The sequence below is a fragment of the Typopeltis vanoorti genome, chromosome 5 (assembly GCF_054136105.1).
Source record: "Typopeltis vanoorti isolate ZY-2024b chromosome 5, IOZ_Tvanoo_1.0, whole genome shotgun sequence".
NCBI lineage: Eukaryota > Metazoa > Arthropoda > Arachnida > Uropygi > Thelyphonidae > Typopeltis > Typopeltis vanoorti.
The window spans coordinates 12,444,388-12,464,520 of NC_143553.1; the positions used below are offsets into that span (position 1 = coordinate 12,444,388).

At 37.7% G+C, this 20,133-nt stretch overlaps 1 protein-coding gene across 1 annotated transcript in view; it reads left to right on the plus strand.

Annotated features, from left to right (window-relative positions):
* Positions 1-6,275: 6,275 nt before the first annotated feature.
* LOC150106228 (uncharacterized) overlaps positions 6,276-20,133 on the plus strand; it is a 373,927-nt gene continuing 360,069 nt past the window's right edge. Inside the window, exons 1-2 of the mRNA XM_090392254.1 lie at positions 6,276-6,508; positions 13,793-13,877. Of these exons, the coding sequence (XP_090248380.1) occupies positions 6,491-6,508; positions 13,793-13,877 (103 nt within the window). The 5' untranslated portion in view covers positions 6,276-6,490. The remainder of the gene's footprint in view (positions 6,509-13,792; positions 13,878-20,133) is intronic.

Consider the following 20,133-nt stretch of genomic DNA (forward strand, 5'->3'; position numbering starts at 1 on the left):
TGTTGTTAAATCTTTGGAACATTTCCTGAAAACATTTAATAATCGGTCATCAAGCCTTATGGCCTTATGCCAATTCCACCTCTTCTTCCACATTGCAGGCATTATTCATTCATTCATCTATTTAAGTTTGCCTATTTAATCTCCTGATCTTTGGAATATATTCTGAGATTGCCACAACCAAATAGTTCTTGAATAGACGGTAAGCAGCGTCCATTCCCATCTAAGTAAAAAAAAAACTACTTTCAACAAAAACCATTCTCACCTTCTTTCTATCCTGTAGTTCTTGAACCATGTATGCAGTGTTCCTCTTGTAGCTATTGAGTATAGTTTGGTGAGTAGTATGTCATGTTCAAGTGTGTCAAATGCTTTGGTTAGGTCCAGCAGTATGAGGACGGCGTACTTGTTTTTGTCGAGAGCTTTGTTTATTGTGTTGGCGATGTCTTCTGATAAAGTAATGGTGCTTTTTTTTTTCTGAAAGCCGTATTAGTTTTGTGAGATGATGTTGTACTTCTGTAAATAGTTCTGTAGTCCGGTGTGTGTTATTTTTTCTAGATATAATAATAATAATAATGTGTAGCTCAGTGGATGTGGCGTTTGCCAACCACGGCGCTTGGCCGCACGAAGGAAGACTTGATTTCGAGTCTAGTCGGCGACTAGAGGAAATTTTTCTAAGCCTTTTTTCGACCGGTTCCCGAGTTAGTCGATCTCTGGCACGGGCAAGCTGGTTTTTCCTCCCGGAAACTCGGGTTTTTCGTCTTGTAAACTCAAGAAAATCGACCGTAGAACCCACATTATTTCAGACATTAAATATATTGTGTTACGGTTAGGGACCACGAGATCGCGGCACATTTGAGCCGTCTCTCTTCACTGAGTACCGCTTAATTAGTGATAGCCTTGGGCCATCTATCTCTGATTGGTACCAGTGGAGATTGAACTGCCCACTCAGTCTCCAAAAGTTAGATAGGGCTAAATGGCCTCGCCTACTCCCAGTATACGGGAATAAAAAGGCATTAGCTGATTTTTTTTTTTTTTGGATGTCTACAAATACACTTTGGAACCACTGCTAGTTTGATGTGAAGGATTGACAAAAGGTGAAGCTGAAGTCCTTTTAAAGAAAAACCAGGTTAAATATCTTGTTTTGTACTTTGAGCAACTTGAATGGGTGGATAACGTAGGTAATATAGAAAGAGGAACAAATACTTGACTTTCCCCACATCGCCCTGATTCTGTGATATGAGGTTAAGTTTCCACTAATCCAACAGTAGTATGAACTGCTTGTTATTTTTAACTGGAATTCACATAGCATCTTGGTGCAGATTGTCGAAGGAAAGAAATACACTATTTTTTTTTGTCAGTGGTTTATCACTATTTACCACACTATTTATCAGCCAATGGTGCATGCACCATTGGCTCTTATACTTCGATTTGAATTACTGCATCTTCACAATCCTACTCCCAACACTGAACTCCACACAGGTAAGTTCTGAGTTGGACTAGGATGAAGAACAGAAACTTGAGTTGGTAGAAGTTTTGAACTGAGAGTTCTGACCTTCTTTTACTTGTGATCAACTTTACTCCTCACTCATATCCTCTGGTGTGTGTAGTTTATTTATTCTTGATGAAATTTTTTTCTTTATGCCTCTATTGCTAGATCTTCCTGCTAAAAATCTAATCCGAGGTCTTCCTCTTTTCTTCTTGTTTAACGGTGGTAATCATGTCCCTTTTTATTACCTCATTAAGAAACAAGGCTTGAGTATTCAAGTTAGTCACGATCTCCTTCTGCAGATTAATACTAGAATCATCCCACTGCACACACACAGTCTCTATAAATCTATTTATATTTTGACTTTCACAGTACTAAGGCGTGCATAAGTTATAGTTAAATCAATTATTTTTAATTCTCGGGCCCGTTCCATGTTTAATCTCCAGAACAGTGTTCATGGAGATGAACTATATAACACTTCATGAAATTCAAGAGGTTGATGCTGACGATGCTCAGCTTCTTGAACTGCTTCAGGGCGGCGCTGCTGAGGAATCAGCGGCGGCTGATGATCATTCCCGCACTGACCATGCTGATGCTGATTTTCAGGAGGTTCGCGCAAGCAAAAAGCGAAAAACCGCGACCTCTGAATCACCAATAATGGATGTTGTAGTAGAAGATGGCTCTGCTGCAGACTCTCCTACCTCCGCAAGGGAAAAGATCCCCCCGATTATTCTGCGTGAGAAGAAAAAATGGATGACAATAAAGAACATGATGTACAACCTAAAGATTTCGTACAACAATGCAAAGAATATCACAGATGGTGTCAAAATCCACCCCAACACTGTCTCAGATTACCGTAGGTTGACAGCAGAACTGAATTCTAGAGGGGTCCAGTACCATACTTATTCGCTCGGCTCCGAAAAAAATCTTAAGATCGTAATTAGAGGCGTACCTGAGGATGTCTCCATAGATGAAATCATTGCGGATCTGCACTCGAATGATTTACCACCAATCAAGGTCAGCAGAATGACCAGGAGGGACAAGACTCCAATGCCACTGGTGCTGATCGAAATCAGTCAAGCCCACAAACACATATATGACTTGACAACCATCTGTGGATTGAAAATCTCGGTAGAACCGCTAAGGAAGAGAGCTTCTACTGGGCAATGCCACAGATGTCAAAAATTTGGGCATGCCCAGAAAATGTGCAGGGCAGAGTTCAAGTGTCTGAAGTGTGGGGTTGGTCACCCAACGAACACCTGCTCTAAACGAAAATCTACCCCGGCTAAATGTGCCAATTGCGGCGGCCCTCACACATCCAACTACAAAGGATGTTTACATAATCCACGTAATAGGAGGTCAGAAGAGGGAACATTCTCTCCTTCCATTAGCTCACCTACATCTGCAGCTACTTCACAGTCTCCTAAAGTTCAGAATAAAGATTCAGAAGCCCATCTGCCGAAAACTGAGTTCCCTCAAAAAACAACTCTAAAAAGGCAGTCCAGGTCATATGCGGATGTAACCCGCCCTAAACAGACATCCCTAGAACAGCCAGCTTCACGCCCAAATTTGACAGCTATCATCACCGCGTCCCTGGCAAATATGCTATTAGATTTCAGCAGATCTAATCCTTCACAAAGTTCTACTAACAGATTCCTCAAAGACACCCAAGTCATCATTTCAGCGCTCACTAATGAACAGTAAAAAATTAAAACCAGAATCCTTAGAGATAATAGCCTGGAATGCCAACGGCTTAAGAAATAAGATCCTAGAACTTAAAAATTTTGTCCATAGACATCGGCCAGATGTTCTATTACTAAACGAAACACATCTAAGACCAGCAGACAATCCCAAAATCTACGGATATCAATCATATAGAACTGACAGATCAACCCACAGAGGTGGAGGCACAGCAATTTTCATCAAGAACTTTATCTCACATCACTCCATAAACCTTCCTCCTACCTCCACTCTTGAGGTCACTGGCATTGAGATTCTCACGAGCTCAGTAGGCAAATTAAAAATTTTTGCAGCATACCATCCACCACAAAAATCATTACTATCTTCTGACTTGAATGCCATATTTGATACTGGAGAGCCTACCATTGTGGCAGGGGATCTAAATGCCAAACATCCTACCTGGAATAGCCACTCCACTAACAAAAATGGACAGATACTACAGAACTATGCTGATTTCAACAACCTTCACGTAATAGGCCCTGCTGATCCCACCCATCACAACACTTATGGTAGGGCTGATGTATTGGACATTGCCATACTGCAGCACATTAGACTCCAATACAATTTAATGACAATCAATGATTTATCATCAGATCATAACCCAATACGATTAAAATTAGGAAATCTTGAAAAATTATCTCCACCCCCTCACTCATTTATTCCCTGGGAAAGGCTCTCCAAGATGCTTCCAAAATATATTGGTCCTGTTCCCATCATTAAATCAAAAGAGGAAATTGAGATAGCTGTCAAAAATCTAACAGAACAGATCACAGCAGCCTGTGCAGCAGTTACTACCCCTGTAACTACCCACAAACCCAACCATCTGCCCGAAGATATTATGAATCTGATTAGGGAAAAAAACAGGGCTAGGAAAAGATACCACAACACTAGGGCACCACAAGACAAGCGGATCTTAAATAGGTTAAATTCTGCAGTGAGAGATGCACTCGCAACTCATAGATCTCAACTCTGGGAAGAAAAACTGACCTCCATCTCCACTGATAACCACTCTGTATGGAATCTTATCCGTAAGATCAAGAACAAAAACAAACCTCTTCCCCCTCTACAAACAGATTTAGGCCTCATCCACACTGATGCTGAAAAAGCCGAGGCAATAGCGAATCATCTTGAAAAACAGTGCAAACCTGCCTACGACCACCTTGACATTAGTCATATTTACAAGATACACCGTAATGTCAGATATTCGCTCAATTCTGCTCCCACACAATCCACTCAAATCACACCCACCTCGCCTGCTGAAATATATGCTATTGTTCAGAAATTCAAAAATAAAAAGGCTCCTGGACCCGATGGTATCTCCAACAAAGTTATAAAACTTCTACCTCGCAAAGCTATTGTTCATTTAGCAAACATAATCAACTCCATACTTCACTACAAGTATTTCCCTTCCTACTGGAAACTGGCGTACATAATACCAATTCATAAATCTGGAAAGGATCCCACTCTGCCACAAAATTACAGACCAATCAGTCTCATCTCTAATCTCGGAAAAATTGCTGAGAAGGTGATTCTTACTAGGCTTCAAGATTCAGTACTCCACTTAAACATCCTGCCTGAGGAGCAGTTTGGCTTCAGACAGTTGCATAGTACCACTCAACAAATACACAGATTGGTGGAACATATCATTACAGGTTTTAACTGGCGTCAATGCACTGGGGCTGTTTTCCTAGACTTAGCCAGTGCATTTGACAAGGTTTGGCATTATGGTTTGCTATACAAGCTTATATCATCCGGTGTTCCAATCGGAATCATTCAACTCATCAAGACATACCTCTGCGATAGGCGCATGCAAGTGAGATTAAGTGGAGTAGTGTCTGCACAGAAACACATCTTGGCTGGAGTTCCACAAGGATCCTTATTAGCACCGATCTTATTCTCCTTATACTTGCATGATATCCCACACAACCCATTATCTTCAATTAAAGCTCTTTACGCTGATGACACGGCGATATTGGCCAGATCATTAAAGCCTCATTTAGCCATCAAGAAACTGCAAGAAAACCTACTACAAATAGAACAATATTTTGCCAAATGGCGACTCCAGGTGAACCCTCAGAAGAGCGTAGCCGTCTTATTCTCTAGAAGATCAGTGCTTCCTAATGAAGATATTCTCCTGTTTAACACAAAAATTCAGTGGAAAACAGAGATCAAATATCTTGGTGTAGTAATGGACAGAAAACTGACTTTCAACTCCCATATCAAGACTCTCTGTGTAAACACGTCAAAAACCATAGCCCAGCTCTATCCGCTAATAAACAGAAACAGTAAGCTGAGCACCAGAATCAAACTTCTCATATATAAACTGATGGTTCGTCCAATACTCACCTATGCCTCACCGGCCTGGAGCCATACCTCAAACTCAAATATCATTAAATTACAACGCATTCAGAACAAGTGTCTCAGAATGATCCTGGGCGCTCCATGGTTCGTCCGAACTGTCCGACTGCACCGGGACACGGAGGTCCCCTATATCTACACCTTCATGCAGACTATAGCAACCAAATTCTTTTCAAAGGCAACTGTGCACCCTAACAGACTGATCCAACTGGCTGCTGACTATGATGCTATGGACTACTCGAAGCACAAAAGACCTAAAGCCATCCTCAAACCCCTCACTGAGGATTAATCTCCTAGCCTGCTGAGGGCGAGCAATTAGCTCATAAACTCTTTCTACTCACAGTCTCTATTAAGATAGCCGGGAATATGAAAAGCTTTTGCTTCACCCGTTAAGCCAGTAATGTTACTAGTTACTAGGACAACCTTTCCTGGAAAGGATTTGCATTAAAAAATAAATGCATGCTATTAATGTAATTTTATCTTTATAACTCTATAAATTTCTTTCACTTCCTCCTGTTTGGCATTTCCTCCTTTCAGTTTATGTTCTTCATGCTTATAAACTTACATTTTCATTTAAAAAAAAGGGGGTGGGGATAAAATTTCAAGAGTGGAATCCTTATTTTCTGTGTGTGGATAAAAGGAGAGTACCTGTACAGAGTGCAGATACGAACCAAATAGTAACCTCATTGGATAGAAAGTTCTTTGATAAAAGCAGTTGAATTCGATAATGACAACAAATAGCGGTAAATTTGAATAGCATTACCTAATTGTGAAGTATAGTTTGTGTGAATTATGCACAGAGAGTATTTTTGTAAACCGAACTTTGAGTGATATCGTGGTGCATTTATTTAACATCTTCGGAATATATTATTGTAAAACCTGCCTTTGTTTTGACCTAATCACCAAGAAATGTCAGAGATCCAACTGGTAATATATTTTAATTCTAAATGAGTATATGTTGTAGAATAACAACAACAACAACAAAAAAAAAACAGAAACCATATTAACTATAAAGCCAATTATATAGTATTGATTTCTTTTATTTTCCTAAGAATGCAAACGAATATGTTAGACACATCAGCATTAGCACAGTATACAACAGTTATCTAAGCAAAGTGATGCTTTATTTTTTTTTATTATTATTTATTTTTATTTTAAACTAGTCTTATAAAACAGGCTTCTGGACAACCATATTCTGAACAGGCATTTATAAACAACCATGCATTATCCTGGATTCCCCCACCCATTCTCTGCGGTAGATAATTGTGTTTTAGAGGTAGGTATGACTTACTGTGAATTATATATATATATATATATATATATATATATATATATATATAGGCACACACACACACACACACATATGATTAGTCTTTTAATATTCTAATGAAATTGTAACAGCCTTATTCAAAAAAATGTGCAGAACTGAGTACATATATTTCTCTTTCAGTACTTGATTCCAGATATAGTTCATTCTAGCATGTGGGCTTGGATTTATTTTTTAAATATTTGGACAGCATGTATTATGTTGCCATTAGATATAGCTTCTGTCAGTGAAGCTTCAACAATTACTTAAACTAGAGGTTTTCTTTGGAGAACTGAAATTTTTACCTTTTATTCCATGTATGTTGTACTCGTTTTTTTTATTATTATTATTTCAGGTGTGCATTGGTGTGTTTTCTCATTAATCCCATGCATATCTGTCCAACTATTTGAATACTGTTTCCATGTTTAGGTTCATAATACTCCCCCCCCCCCCACATACTCCAGAGAGCCCATTAAAAATCTTTGACCTAGTACAGAAGATGCATTTAGACTAATCAATAACAGAAAAAAAAAAAATGCTATTTTATTTTTATTTTATTTTTTTATTTTTAAACAGTTCGTGGTAACCAGAACTGACATTAATATTTTGGCATCAATGAATTTTATCAGAGCTGGCATCTGTAATTCCATTATGACAAATAGCAGCTAGTCATCATCCATTATGGTTCAACTCCAGATACACAGCATAACATTTTTACCCCTTTTGTTCATTCCTTCTACTTCTGTTCTTTGGTTATAAGACATTCTACTTGTATATGTATTTCATGAGGTGTAAAATCTGCATGTTGTCAAATGCAATGTTAAAAAGTTTCTTCACTGTCACTGTGCATGCCTGGCACAATAAATTGGAAGAGATCTTGTATGTTTGGGATGATCAGAAGTGGAGAGGAAAATGCATTGGCCATTGAAGATTAACCTGGTCACCTTTTCCCAAGAGAATGGGAAGACAATCCAGCAGTTAACCAGGATGACTGATATGTAGAATTGCATATAGGAGAATGGAATGATCTCAAAGTTTGAGGAATAGATGAATAGGATATGTATGATAGAAGCATAGAAATTAGTAAAAGACAGATGCAAATGAGATTTTCAGCCTGAGGCTTAGAAAAGTTGTGGAAGAACAAGATGGGTTCAATCAAAATAGGGACTGTCAGTATATGATTTTCACATGAATCAGTGATAGCCTTGGACCAACTATCTCTCTGATTGGCTACCAATGAAGATTGAACTGTCTCCAAAAGTTAGATAGGGTAAATGGTCCCGCCTAGTTAAGAAGTCATGGAAATATAAGAATATATTTTGAATTAAATTTCTGTAGAACTGGAAACGAGCATATAAGGCAACAAAGAAAAAAGAAAAGCTGTTTAAAAAGGTACAATATACGGAATAAACAAGACGATACAGAGTCTATATTTAAGTTGTCAGGCAGAAGTTATAATTGAAGGAGGTGTTAGACAAGGATGCACCCCATCTCCATTGTTATTCGGTATCTGTGGATCACAAAATTAAGGAAAGTGGCATTAAACCTGAATTCTAATTAGAGATTAACATTTCCAGTTTTTGTAATCAGGTTTACTTTATGTAGATTATTATACACTTAAATAAATAAATCTTCATGTTGCTTTGAATAAATTGAATGACTGCTTGAATAAATGTGGCACAAAAATCAACAACAAAAAAGTATTTGGAAAATATTAATAATTATAGAAAACATCTACTATATCCTCAAAGAATACTCAAAGAATAACCTATAAAGGAAGTATAATATTTCAGTTATTTAGGCACACTTTTAGTGAAGATGGCAAATATGGAATACATATGGAAACCATATTAAATATGGAAATCATAAAGCACCTCTATAGCTCAATTGGAAGAAGGACAATGCTGATTGACCACAGATGCTATCCATGGCTGGCACTATGCCAAGAAATGTCAATTCATGTTGAAGAGGAGAAAGGAATAAGGCAGTGTATGAACTAGTCACCAACATGCAAAATCACCTGCTTTATGCGTAAAAGTTTCCAACTGTTCTACAAGCAAAATAGTTACTACTTTAAAAACTAGAATTTTCATAAAAGAAAAGCTAATTTTCCAATGTATAATAATAAACATTCATCCCATGAAATGCATTGATTACCTTATTATCAGAATGGATTTGCCTTTTTCTGCCATGCACAAAAGTGTTGGGGGGGGGGGGGTTCTCATATGTGGTCAGACAGTACATTGTGCCCTTCGATTGGAAAAGGCCTGAGTTCGATTCTTTTTGTATAAGAAAAATCTTTATATGGACTGTTTTCAATTGAAGTTAAGTTAGCCAATCTCTTAAAGAGATAATGGCCATTTTTCTCCCAGAAACTTGGGTTTTTTCATCTTATGTACAGACAAATCAGTCATCAGAACACGCACACAATTTACAGACAAAAATTACTGTTGTTGGTGGTGATGAGTGGTAGATGTTTTGATGGTAGTTGTGTGTAGGGGAGAGTTAAGTGGTATGGGAGATGACAGACGTCTGTGTAGCAGTGTAGAGTGCCCTCCTGCAATGAGTCTTATGACTCCTAATAAGAATAAAAAAAAAAAAAAAATTGAAAAACAAAGTTTGCATCCTGGGAAGCCAATTGAATAAATTTATATAAAATAATTGGGTAGTTAACTGAAACATTCACAGCTAGTGCACAAAACGGAGCTCAAATCAGTTTCAACCTATGGATTTGAGTTCAAAATAATTGATTGAAGAGAGCCCACAGATGTAAGATTTCTGAAAAAAATTAATGGGTGAACAGATGGCAACCGTATCAAAATTATATGAAAATTTGAAGATATTAGAAAGGAATTTGACTTTGTTAGTATTCAAGAATGTGTGAACAGAGCTAATCTGAGAGTATTGTCACAGGATTAGGATGACCACTTACCCTACAGTATGGAAACAAATCTATCTTCAACTCATTCCGAAGAAAGGGGATTAAATCCCATCATCAAACTATCATCCTGTTGTACTCGATTAAGTTTTTTTTGTTTAATAATGGGGGAAAGAACAAGGGGGGAAACATTTGAAAATATTAGAAAGGAATTTGACGTTAGTATTTGAGAATGTGCAAACAGAGTTAATCTGAGAGTATGATCACTCAAACCAAAAGGAAATGAAGGGTTAGCAAAACGGCTTTTGCATCAACATTCAACCTCACCACCATGTGGTGAGGTTGAATGCAATCATTGACCAATAATACAAATTCTGCCAGCCTTGATCCACAGTGGACCTTCTTGCATCAGGACCAGATTTAAGGTTGTTGTGGTCCCTGAGCTACAAATTTTTTAAGAAGCCTAGCCCCTCTAATGGGTAAATTTATATTATAGTTTATAGGCCAGAGTATAGGTTATCTATACTCTGGCCTAAGCTGGCTCTGCCTTGCCATCACTTAGCTTTGGACACAAGCTGTAGATAGGTTTGGTGAAATCCATGAGGTCACTTCAGCCATTTCCATGGCATTTGATTGTGTCTGGCACAAAAACTTACTAATCATATTACCATGTTAATGTCTGCCATCCACTCTATGTATTCATATTTCCAGTTTTTTAATCTTCTCATTCAATATGTTATGATAGATGGCTTCCTTTCTTCAGATTTCATTACCAATGCTGGAGTATCCCAGGATCTCTATACTGTGCCCATCCCTTTCCCTCGTTCATGAACGACCTCTCGCTAAAACTGAAATCCTATTCATAGTTTTGTAGTTTTGCTGATGGCAGTCCTCTCCATTCCTCTTTTTCACATGACAGAGACAGTAGGATTCAGATACACAGAACTACAAGTTCTTCCATAATCAATCCTTAACTACTGTACTAGCATTGATGCATTTGTAAGGTAATAAATACCTGAATGTGAGGTGTCCATTGAAATGGAAACAGCATTTTATATTGTAGAAATAACAAAACAAATTATTTTATGTGTTTTATTGATATGGCTTTGGGCTTAAACACTGATCTGTTTGTCACATTAACTGGAGTGAGAACAAGCTTGTCAACTTCATTGCACCAAAGCACCAGCAGTCCTGTTTTATTTCACACATGAAAGATAACACTTCACTTTCCCTCCATTTTGATAATGTCTCGTATCTCTACAGGAGATCTGAATCTTTTCTTGGACTGACTTATACCTGTACTCTGTCTCTCTATACATTAGGACATTACATTCATAGCCTTTTCCGCCTCCAAAAAAAACTTTTTTTTTTTCTCTGAAGATATTTCTCACCTATCTTCTTCTTCATGTAGCTTCCTCAGTAAGAGGGTGCAGCACCATGTTCTACCAGTTCTCTCTGTTGGTGGCTTTCCTTTTGGCTTATGCATAGCCATGTGATCCTGTTCATGATTTTATATCTTCAAGCCATGTCATTCGGTTTTGCCTCTTGATTCTTTTCCCATAATTTTTCCTTCTCAAACTGTTAGTATCCTCTGTCTTGCTGAACCTTTCAGTACATGTCCCACCAATCTCACCTTTTTCTGGATCATTTTCTGTAATAATGATCTCTGTGTTCTCATTCTCTGTAGGACATCTGTATTTGTCACATGTTCTGTCCATGAGATTTTTAGAACTTTTCTATAGCACTACATTTCAAAGGCCTGTTATCTGTTAAATTAAAGATACCAAGAAATTATATACTTGGTTTAATTCTTTATCCAAGCATAAGCAAACAAGTTTGTGCCTGAACTATTTTCAGGCTAGGGCAACTCATATATAGAAGCTTATAACTTTACATCACTTGCCTTAGTATCCTATAATGCAAAGCACATATACTTATGGGTATGTCAGTGGCATAGCTAGGGGTTTGTGGAGGGGGCAGACCACCCCAGGCAGCACTTTGAACCTTTTTTGAACTTTTGCAGTTAATTCTAAAATACAGTCTCGAGAACTCAGTTCCAAATATTGTAATACTACTGCAAATTTTCCTCACAATTGCTGTAAGTGTTGCTGGTTGCGAGAGGAGTTTTTCTAAATGAAATTTGATTAAGAATTTCCTACATTACTTTGAAATAGATTGCGCTAATGTCATCGATTTTGCTAACAGAAAAGCAAGAAAAATAACATTTCAGAATGTTGAAATTAAAGTTTTACTTCAAAAATAAACAGTGTTTTAATTTATTTCCCTATATGTTGTTTTGACTTTTTGCAATATTTTTGGTGTTTATTAAGAGGGGCAGCAAACTCAGGGACTGCCCCAGGCGGCAACAGCTTTAGCTATGCCACTGGGGTATGTATAATACTTTGCATTATGGGAAGGGTCACTACCCAGACTGGTTTCGACATTTATTAAGGTCTCATCAATTGGAGCCAGATCCAGAGGTTATACGAAGATTGAAGTAATGCATAAGTCATATTTTCATATATGAGTTGCCAAAAGGTGTTGCACCTTATTATTAAAATACTTTGAATTAGAGATAGTTGGAAGTTTTTCCACTTGGTTATACCATATATACCCAGACCCAGAGGTGATACTAAGGTTGAAGTATAGCTGATGTATAGTAAAGCTAGTTTTGGCTCCCACTAATGACTCTTCTGCAATTGCACATTTAATGTGGAATTGCAGCAAGAATTGAAGAGCTGAAGGTTATTATTATTATCCTAAGACCACATGGAGTCAAAGACTCATCTAGGAGGTCCTTTTGTCGTACACACAGCTTTTCATTCCATGCTTTAACATCTTGTGATATTATACTATATTTTTGATAGGCTGATTCATAAAGTTTACATTGACTGTAGATTTTTGTAGATTACTACAAATATTTTAGGGTACTACCTTCTTAGATTACGTGTGTAGAGGCTTAAGTGCTGTGAGGACATCATGTTGGAGGCTTAATGGATTTTTTACAACACTCAAAAAGAATTAAAATAGAATTTAATACTTCTTATATTTCGTCCTAGTCACTAGGACATCTACGGGGATTACAAAAACAATTAATGTAACATATACACAAATAACAAACAATACTAAGCCCAACCCCGTGGGTGACACTAAAGTCCTATCTAGGTAGAGTGCCCTCTAAGGGCAGTAGTAGGTGGCCTGGAATGTAAGGTGGGAACTCTGGTGATGAGTGTTTCCCAAATCTTCGGAAGCTTAATGCAACCGTATTTATTGAGATTTGGTTGGTTTTTGAGAGCTGCTGCTGCTGCTTCTAAGAAAAGTCTCTCTTTCTTGAATTTGCTGTGGTGGAGCATGGTGGTTTTCTTCCACGATACCCTGTGGGTGGTGTCCAAAACATGGTCAGCCAAGCCTGATGGCCATAGTTTTTTGAAGATGTAAGACTTGTGTTCCTCTAGACGGATGGATGCTGATCTGACTGTCTGTCCAAAGTACGCCAGCTTACAGGAACAGGGTGCTTTGTAAACTCCAGGCAGAGAGAGGAGGGAGCTGATCTTTTGCAGAACGGATAAGGGTAGCAAGTTTGCAGTGGGGCTTATATGCTGTGTGTAGGTTGTACTGTTTTAGTATCTTGGCTATTTTTTCGGATGTGCCACGGATGTAGGGTATAGTGATGGCATTTTTAAAATCTTGTTGACGAGAAGGACGGGGAATGGGGGAGGAGTTGATTATTTTTTTTTTATTTTTTTGATACTGTCTTGTTTTGAAATATTAATGTATATGTTACATTAATTGTTTTTGTAATCCCCGTAGATGTCCTAGTGACTAGGACGAAATATAGGAAATATTAAATTCTGTTTTAATTCTTTTTGAGTGTTGTAAAAAATCCATTAAGCCTCCAACATGATATTTTCTTAGATATGGCACTCTTCAGTATAGTTTCATTTCAATAATTGAAAGTGAACTTCATTTTTATGTATATCTATGATATGTTCTGTATAAAACTGGAATTTTGATTTGAATTTTTCAGAATGATCCAACTTTAGAGAGACATTTTAAAGGTCACAAGGAATCCGTTACTTGTGTAGATTTCAACCCTAATATGAGACAGTTAGGTAAGTAAAATGGTTGATTTATTGACTAAGTTGCTTCTGTTTTTTTTTTTACTCTTTCTGCATTTTGAAATAAAGTGGGGATAGGTAAGGGATAAAACAATAGCGCTGACCGTCATGAAAAGAAATTAGCACTACTGAGAGACATAGTCTAACCTTGTTGCTGTATTCCTTTAATCTGCATTTGTGTATTCACACAAATGCAGATTAAAGGAATATAGCATTTGTGTATTCACATCTGCTGCTTTTCTTTTTCACTGTGTTAGTGTGTTTAGGAACTGGATTTTATATATACACACAAGCGCGCACGCACATACACAAATGCCACGTGTAGTGTGCAGTGGACCGAGAAGTTAATTTTTATTTATTTTATTTTATTTTATTTATTTATTTATTTTTTTTAAGACTTGCTGGTTGTAGTTGTTAGTTAGAGTTTAATATGTACAATGTTTCCATTTGTATTTTGTTAACTAAATTGGAGGCAGAGGGATCTTGGACCTCTTTCAATATGATAAATGAAATCTAATTTGTTTACTGACCTTGGTGCAGTGGTGTAGTCTAGGCTTTTTTCCAGAAGTGTGAGTTCCCCTAATTTAAGGTTGTAGCTGGATTTGTTAATAACTTGGCCATAGTCCGTTGGTGATTGGTTGCTCCTGACTTTGCTTGTAGGTGATTGGCTGCTCCTCGTATCATTGGTTTGTTATTGGCTGCTCCTCTGGATATGGACATGGCTTCTGAATTGACTGTTGCTTTCTTGTTTTAGTGCTTGAAACTTTGCTATTAATTTTTCTTTGTTCTTAAGTAACACGTGGTTAGCTGAATTGTCTGTATCTTGTCTAGAATATCCCAAATATTGGGATTAATGTAGCTGGATTGCTCTAATTTTTGTTGTAAAACGCTGGCTTTGGTAACTGCTAAGTTTTTGCAGGTCTCATGGATTTGTTCTCTCAACAAAGCTTTTTCCAAACATGCATAAATATGGAGTGTTTTAGCTGAGGTAAACTTACATTTTAACTTATTGATCATTGGTCTAATTGCAGTTGGGTATTAAGTTGCTGTCTCTACATCATTCTAGAAAGGCTAGCCGATTAATTATTATAGAAACGCATATTTTCATCTTGCCATGGTGTGCAGCCATAGTGGCTACCGTAGTATTGTTTAAATACTTCCCATGCACTGTTAATATTCTTCCCATACAGCAATTGATCCTATTCAACTGAACTCGGTATACTCCTCAGTAGGTCATCATTTTCTGCTTTAGTTCAGCATGTAACCTTTTCTGCATGGAACATTCATAAACTTAGTCACCTCCCAAGTGAGTACTGCATTATCACTGTCACCAACTTGAGGCAGAATAGTTGCAAATTTAACTGAAACACCCTCTAACACTATAATCAAATCTAACACTCCTTGACTTTGATATCTTTCTGTCACATGCTGCTTCAGGAAGTTGTCCTGCTACAGCTCAATAAATGCATTTTCATTCTTCTCATGGTGTTCTGCTGCTATCCAATCAATATTTGGATAATTAAAGTCTCCCATTAAAATTACTCTTTTTGCACCCATTGTCTCTATTTTGTGTTGCATTTCTTCATCACTAGCAACCGATCCACCAGGTCTGTAACAACACCCCAATATATAATTGATCTTGTTAGATTCCACTTCATACTAGATGTGTTCAAACTCACCACTACATGAAATACTGTTAGTAGTAGTACTACAATCATAAGTCTCAACTCTAACTGATTCAAATCATCTGTTATTATTAATAGTATGCCCTCTCCTCTCCTATCCTCTCTATCCTTCCTAAAAATATTATACTCTTCACTTGATACCAGTTAGTATGTCTGATTCTGATAGCCAGGTCTCACTGATGCCTACAATCTGAGATCCCAACATATTGACCAAGACAACAAACTCTATCCCCTTGTTTCTGATACTCCTAGCATTCGTGTACAGACATAATAATCTACCTGCATGTTCTTTTGTATACTCTTGTCTGCAGTCTGCATGCCACAGTTGGACAACTTTCAGATCACTATTCTTCTCTGGTGCCTCATACATGTAGACCAGACGAACACACATGGAACGAACACGAACTGGACGACACAAAGTCTAAATCATTCTCTCCTCGTCAACATTTCCATGGTAAAGCCTATTCCTGTCATAAACACAGTTATATAAGACAGTCATGTAACATAATATATATAACATATCTCGCTCTTCCAATTCCTCCATCCATGGAACTGCTCCAAACTGATATTTAAGAATATTATCATCACCTGCTTTATAATTCCACATACATTCCTTTCTCTTTGATACTCTTGCATGTCTCTTCATCTTTCAAGTCAAAACCACCTTGTCACTCTCTCCAAGCGGGGAGAGATTTCTATATATGAGGCAGAGATGCCATCTCAGTTATAATCAGGTCTTCTGATGATATGGCCAAATCTAAAACTCTTGAACCTTGTGTTCCTTCTATTACAAGTTGCCTAAGACTGTCCCTCAAGAATTTCAGAAATTCCATTCCCTTATTACTACATGCAGTTTCTCCTTCCCATTTTATACTTAAAATTTTAAATCTTAAAATCTTAAAATCTGCTGTACTTAAAATCTCCCATAATAAATTTTTTTTTTTTTTTTTGCATTTGCCAAGCTCACCCTAAACATATCCTGCTCTTCACCCTCTATGCTCCTTGGCGTATAGCAACATGCCACTGAATATCCTGTCTTGCTCACCTCTACCTCACACATATGCTTTTAAAACCATTAGTGCCATTGCCCTTCGAATCACTTATCATAAGTAGTACTCCACCACCATGTTTGCCCTTCCTTTCCTGCCGAAAAATGCCATATCTTGCTACTTTTATTCCTGTTAGTATATCATCTTCCATCAACCATGTCTCAGAGATCCCAATAATCTTTGGACAGGCTGATGCTATCAGTGGCTTATAGCAACATGCCACTAAATATCCTGTCTTGTTCATCTCTACCTCACACACATGCTTTCAAAACCATTAGTGCCATTGCGCTTCGAATCACTTATCATAAGTAGTACTCCACCACCATGTTTGCCCTTCCTTTCCTGCCGAAAAATGCTATATCTTGCTACTTCTATTCCTGTTAGTATATCATCTTCCATCAACCATGTCTCAGAGATCCCAATAATCTTTGGACAGGCTGATGCTATCAATGCCACCAATTCATCTCCGTTATTCTGGATACTTTTGGCATTAGTATTAAGAATCAAGGCATTGTCACTGTTTCTATACCTATCATTATCCCCTTCGCTGGATTCATCATTACACAGTATACTACCCCTTCTCCCAAGCAACTATTCCCACAAAAGGCCACCCTGACCCCTGCTACCATCCACCCTGATAATTCTAGTTTCCCTGCATTGGCACCCTGACTTGTTTGGGGAACAACATTTTCTCCAGATGCCTATGTCTTTAATCACTCACATGTAAGCTGTGTCTTGCATACAGTTCTTTTCTATCTTGAAATGCTCTCCAAGCATCTGTGTAATCCAGGCCTCTCTTTTGACACAGTCTGGCTATTATACCATTATTCAATGTCAAATTGTCATATCATTATCAAAATTGGAGATGTTAATCTTTGCTCTTTACTTTATGCAGATGATGTTATACATCTAAATAAATCCAGTACAAGTCTGCATGTCCTTCCCTAAATTGAATAATTGTTCTAATAAATTTGGTATGAAAATCCACAATAAAAAGACAATGAAAATAGGCAGAAACATTGAAAACATCAACTGCATCCTGAATGGAGAACCTAAAGGACATGTAACACATTTCAGCAATTTAGACAAAAGTTTTAGTGAAGATACTGTACGCCCACAGATGGGAAACCCTTTGACACTTCTGTGCATATCAGAGTCAGAAGAAGGAGAATCCATTCTGATAATAGGGTGATCAATCCGTCTTGTGAGATGAGTTGTTTATTATTACACGTCAGAAAATTAACTTTTATTTTATGAACATTGTAGTTTTTAAAGTGGTAACTATTTTGCTTGTATAACAGTTGGAAAATTTTACGTATAAAGCACGTGATTTCGCACGTTGGTGACCAATTTATACATCCTTTATTTCTTTTTCTCCTTCAGCATGAATTGACTCTTCTTGGCAGGTTGCCAAACTAGGGTCTCGGATCCGTGGTCAGACAGTAGCAAATTAAATTTGGAAAGAATTAGACATGTTGGTATGGTTGGATGTTGACTGAATAAAATATCATGGAATAAGAAAGAAATTAGTCAAAACACTAAACTAGCTGTATACAAGACAGCATTCAAACCAATTTTAACTTATGGATCTGAGAGCTGGATTAGAAATAAAGCATTTGACCAAAGACTGGAGACCACAGATATTAGAATTCTGAGAAAGATTAGGGGAGTGAACAGATTGCATCAATGGCAGTATCATATTACACATGAGGATATTAGGAAAGAACTTGACATTGTTAGCATTCAGGAATGTATAAGTAGAATTAATTTGTGGTATGGCCACTTAAACGGAATGGGAGAAGAAAAGTCAGCAAAGTTAAATGGAGGGGAGAGATGGGAGTAGTATATGGGTCCCAGATTCAGAAGGATAAACCAGGTAGAAGTCAGATGATGAATGGCATCATTAAACATGAGTTGCTGTTAAAGAAAAAATTGTGGAAGAAGGTGATCATAATGTCCATGAGCAGCACAAAGCATTCGCAAGAAGGGTGACCTGTATATTGAAGGCCACTGCTAATTATGAGAGAAAGCTAGCCAATGAGGCTAAAAGAAATCCTAAGGAGTTGTTTTGATATGTGGCAAGTAAAAGGAGAAATGACTGTGGAAGGATGATTTTAAAAAGTTCTGATGGTGGGAAGGTAACAGAATCAAACCAAATAATCAAATTAATGAGTGAGCATTTTGCAGGGATTTATCATCCAGGTGACATTGTTTGATATTGATTGATGGGATAATAGAGGTTGAAGAAATGAAGGTACTTAAAATATTGCTGAACCTCAGTGTGAACACAGTCAGGCCTCTCAACTCACGTATTACAAAAATGTAAAATGGAATTATCACCTCCAGTGACCAAGCTGTTTAACCTATGCCTTAGTACTGGGTAGGTACCAATGGAGGGGAAAGAAGGCAAAAAGTCCTTCTGCATAAAGCAGGCCCCAAGACAAAAGGAGCAAATTATAGATTAATGAGCATTTCATGAGTGTAGGTTATGGTATTGGAGAAATTGCTGAAAGACTTCAGGACTGGGTGGATAGGAATATGATACTCTATAAGAGACAACATGCTTTTATGAAGGGTAGGTCTTGCCTTAGTAATTTTGTAAAATCTTGCATAGAAGGATTTTTTACAACAATTCTTTATATGCCGATTTTACTAGAAAATGAAAATCCATACAAAATAATTGTGGTTAATTAGCAATTTTTTTTAATGTTTATGTAGTATGGAAATAAGTTGGAGTAAACTGTTAAATATTGTGACTGCCAAATTTCTTTAAAGAACAAAGTTAAGTGTAAATTTAATTGTTACAAAGGAAAATTCCAGACAAAGAAATATTCCCGACGGATTAACTTATGACTTAAGGCTATCGCGAAGGTCAAGTACGCACTGGGTTTCCCACCTTAATGCAGCGACATCAAGATGGCTGGGAAAGCCCTTCCAAGAAAAATCTGGGGGAAATGAATCAGTGGCCGTTCCAAGGTCGAAGGAAGAGAATAAAAAGAGGAAGGATCGATAGATCGAGGCTCCTTTTCCCGCAGGTAGTTGAGAAGGCTCTTTTCTCGTTGGTGGCTTAGTGCGCACTTTTTGGTTTTTGTCATCGCCTCTACCCAGATGCTGTTAAGACTCTCGGTTCCAATCCTCGATGTACGGAATTCCAGTGTCCCGCAGGTAGTTGAGAAGGCTCTTTTCTCGTTGGTGGCTTAGTGCGCACTTTTTGGTTTTTGTCATCGCCTCTACCCAGATGCTGTTAAGACTCTCGGTTCCAATCCTCGATGTACGGAATTCCAGTGTATCTTGCCGATTCAAGGTCACAGATCCACGTCCTGCCAACAGAAGGCCCGATTATGCAGAACGACGGTCAGTTCCGGAATTCCAGCCGCCGAGTTTCCTAAAGGTCTCCGTTGATGAAATGTCTTTGATATTTAAAAGGTGCCAGGTAGTGAGCTATATCGGAAGGTAAAAGTTGAAGATAACGATCTGAAGGATCTACTATTGCGAACTAGATAACTAAAAAGTAAG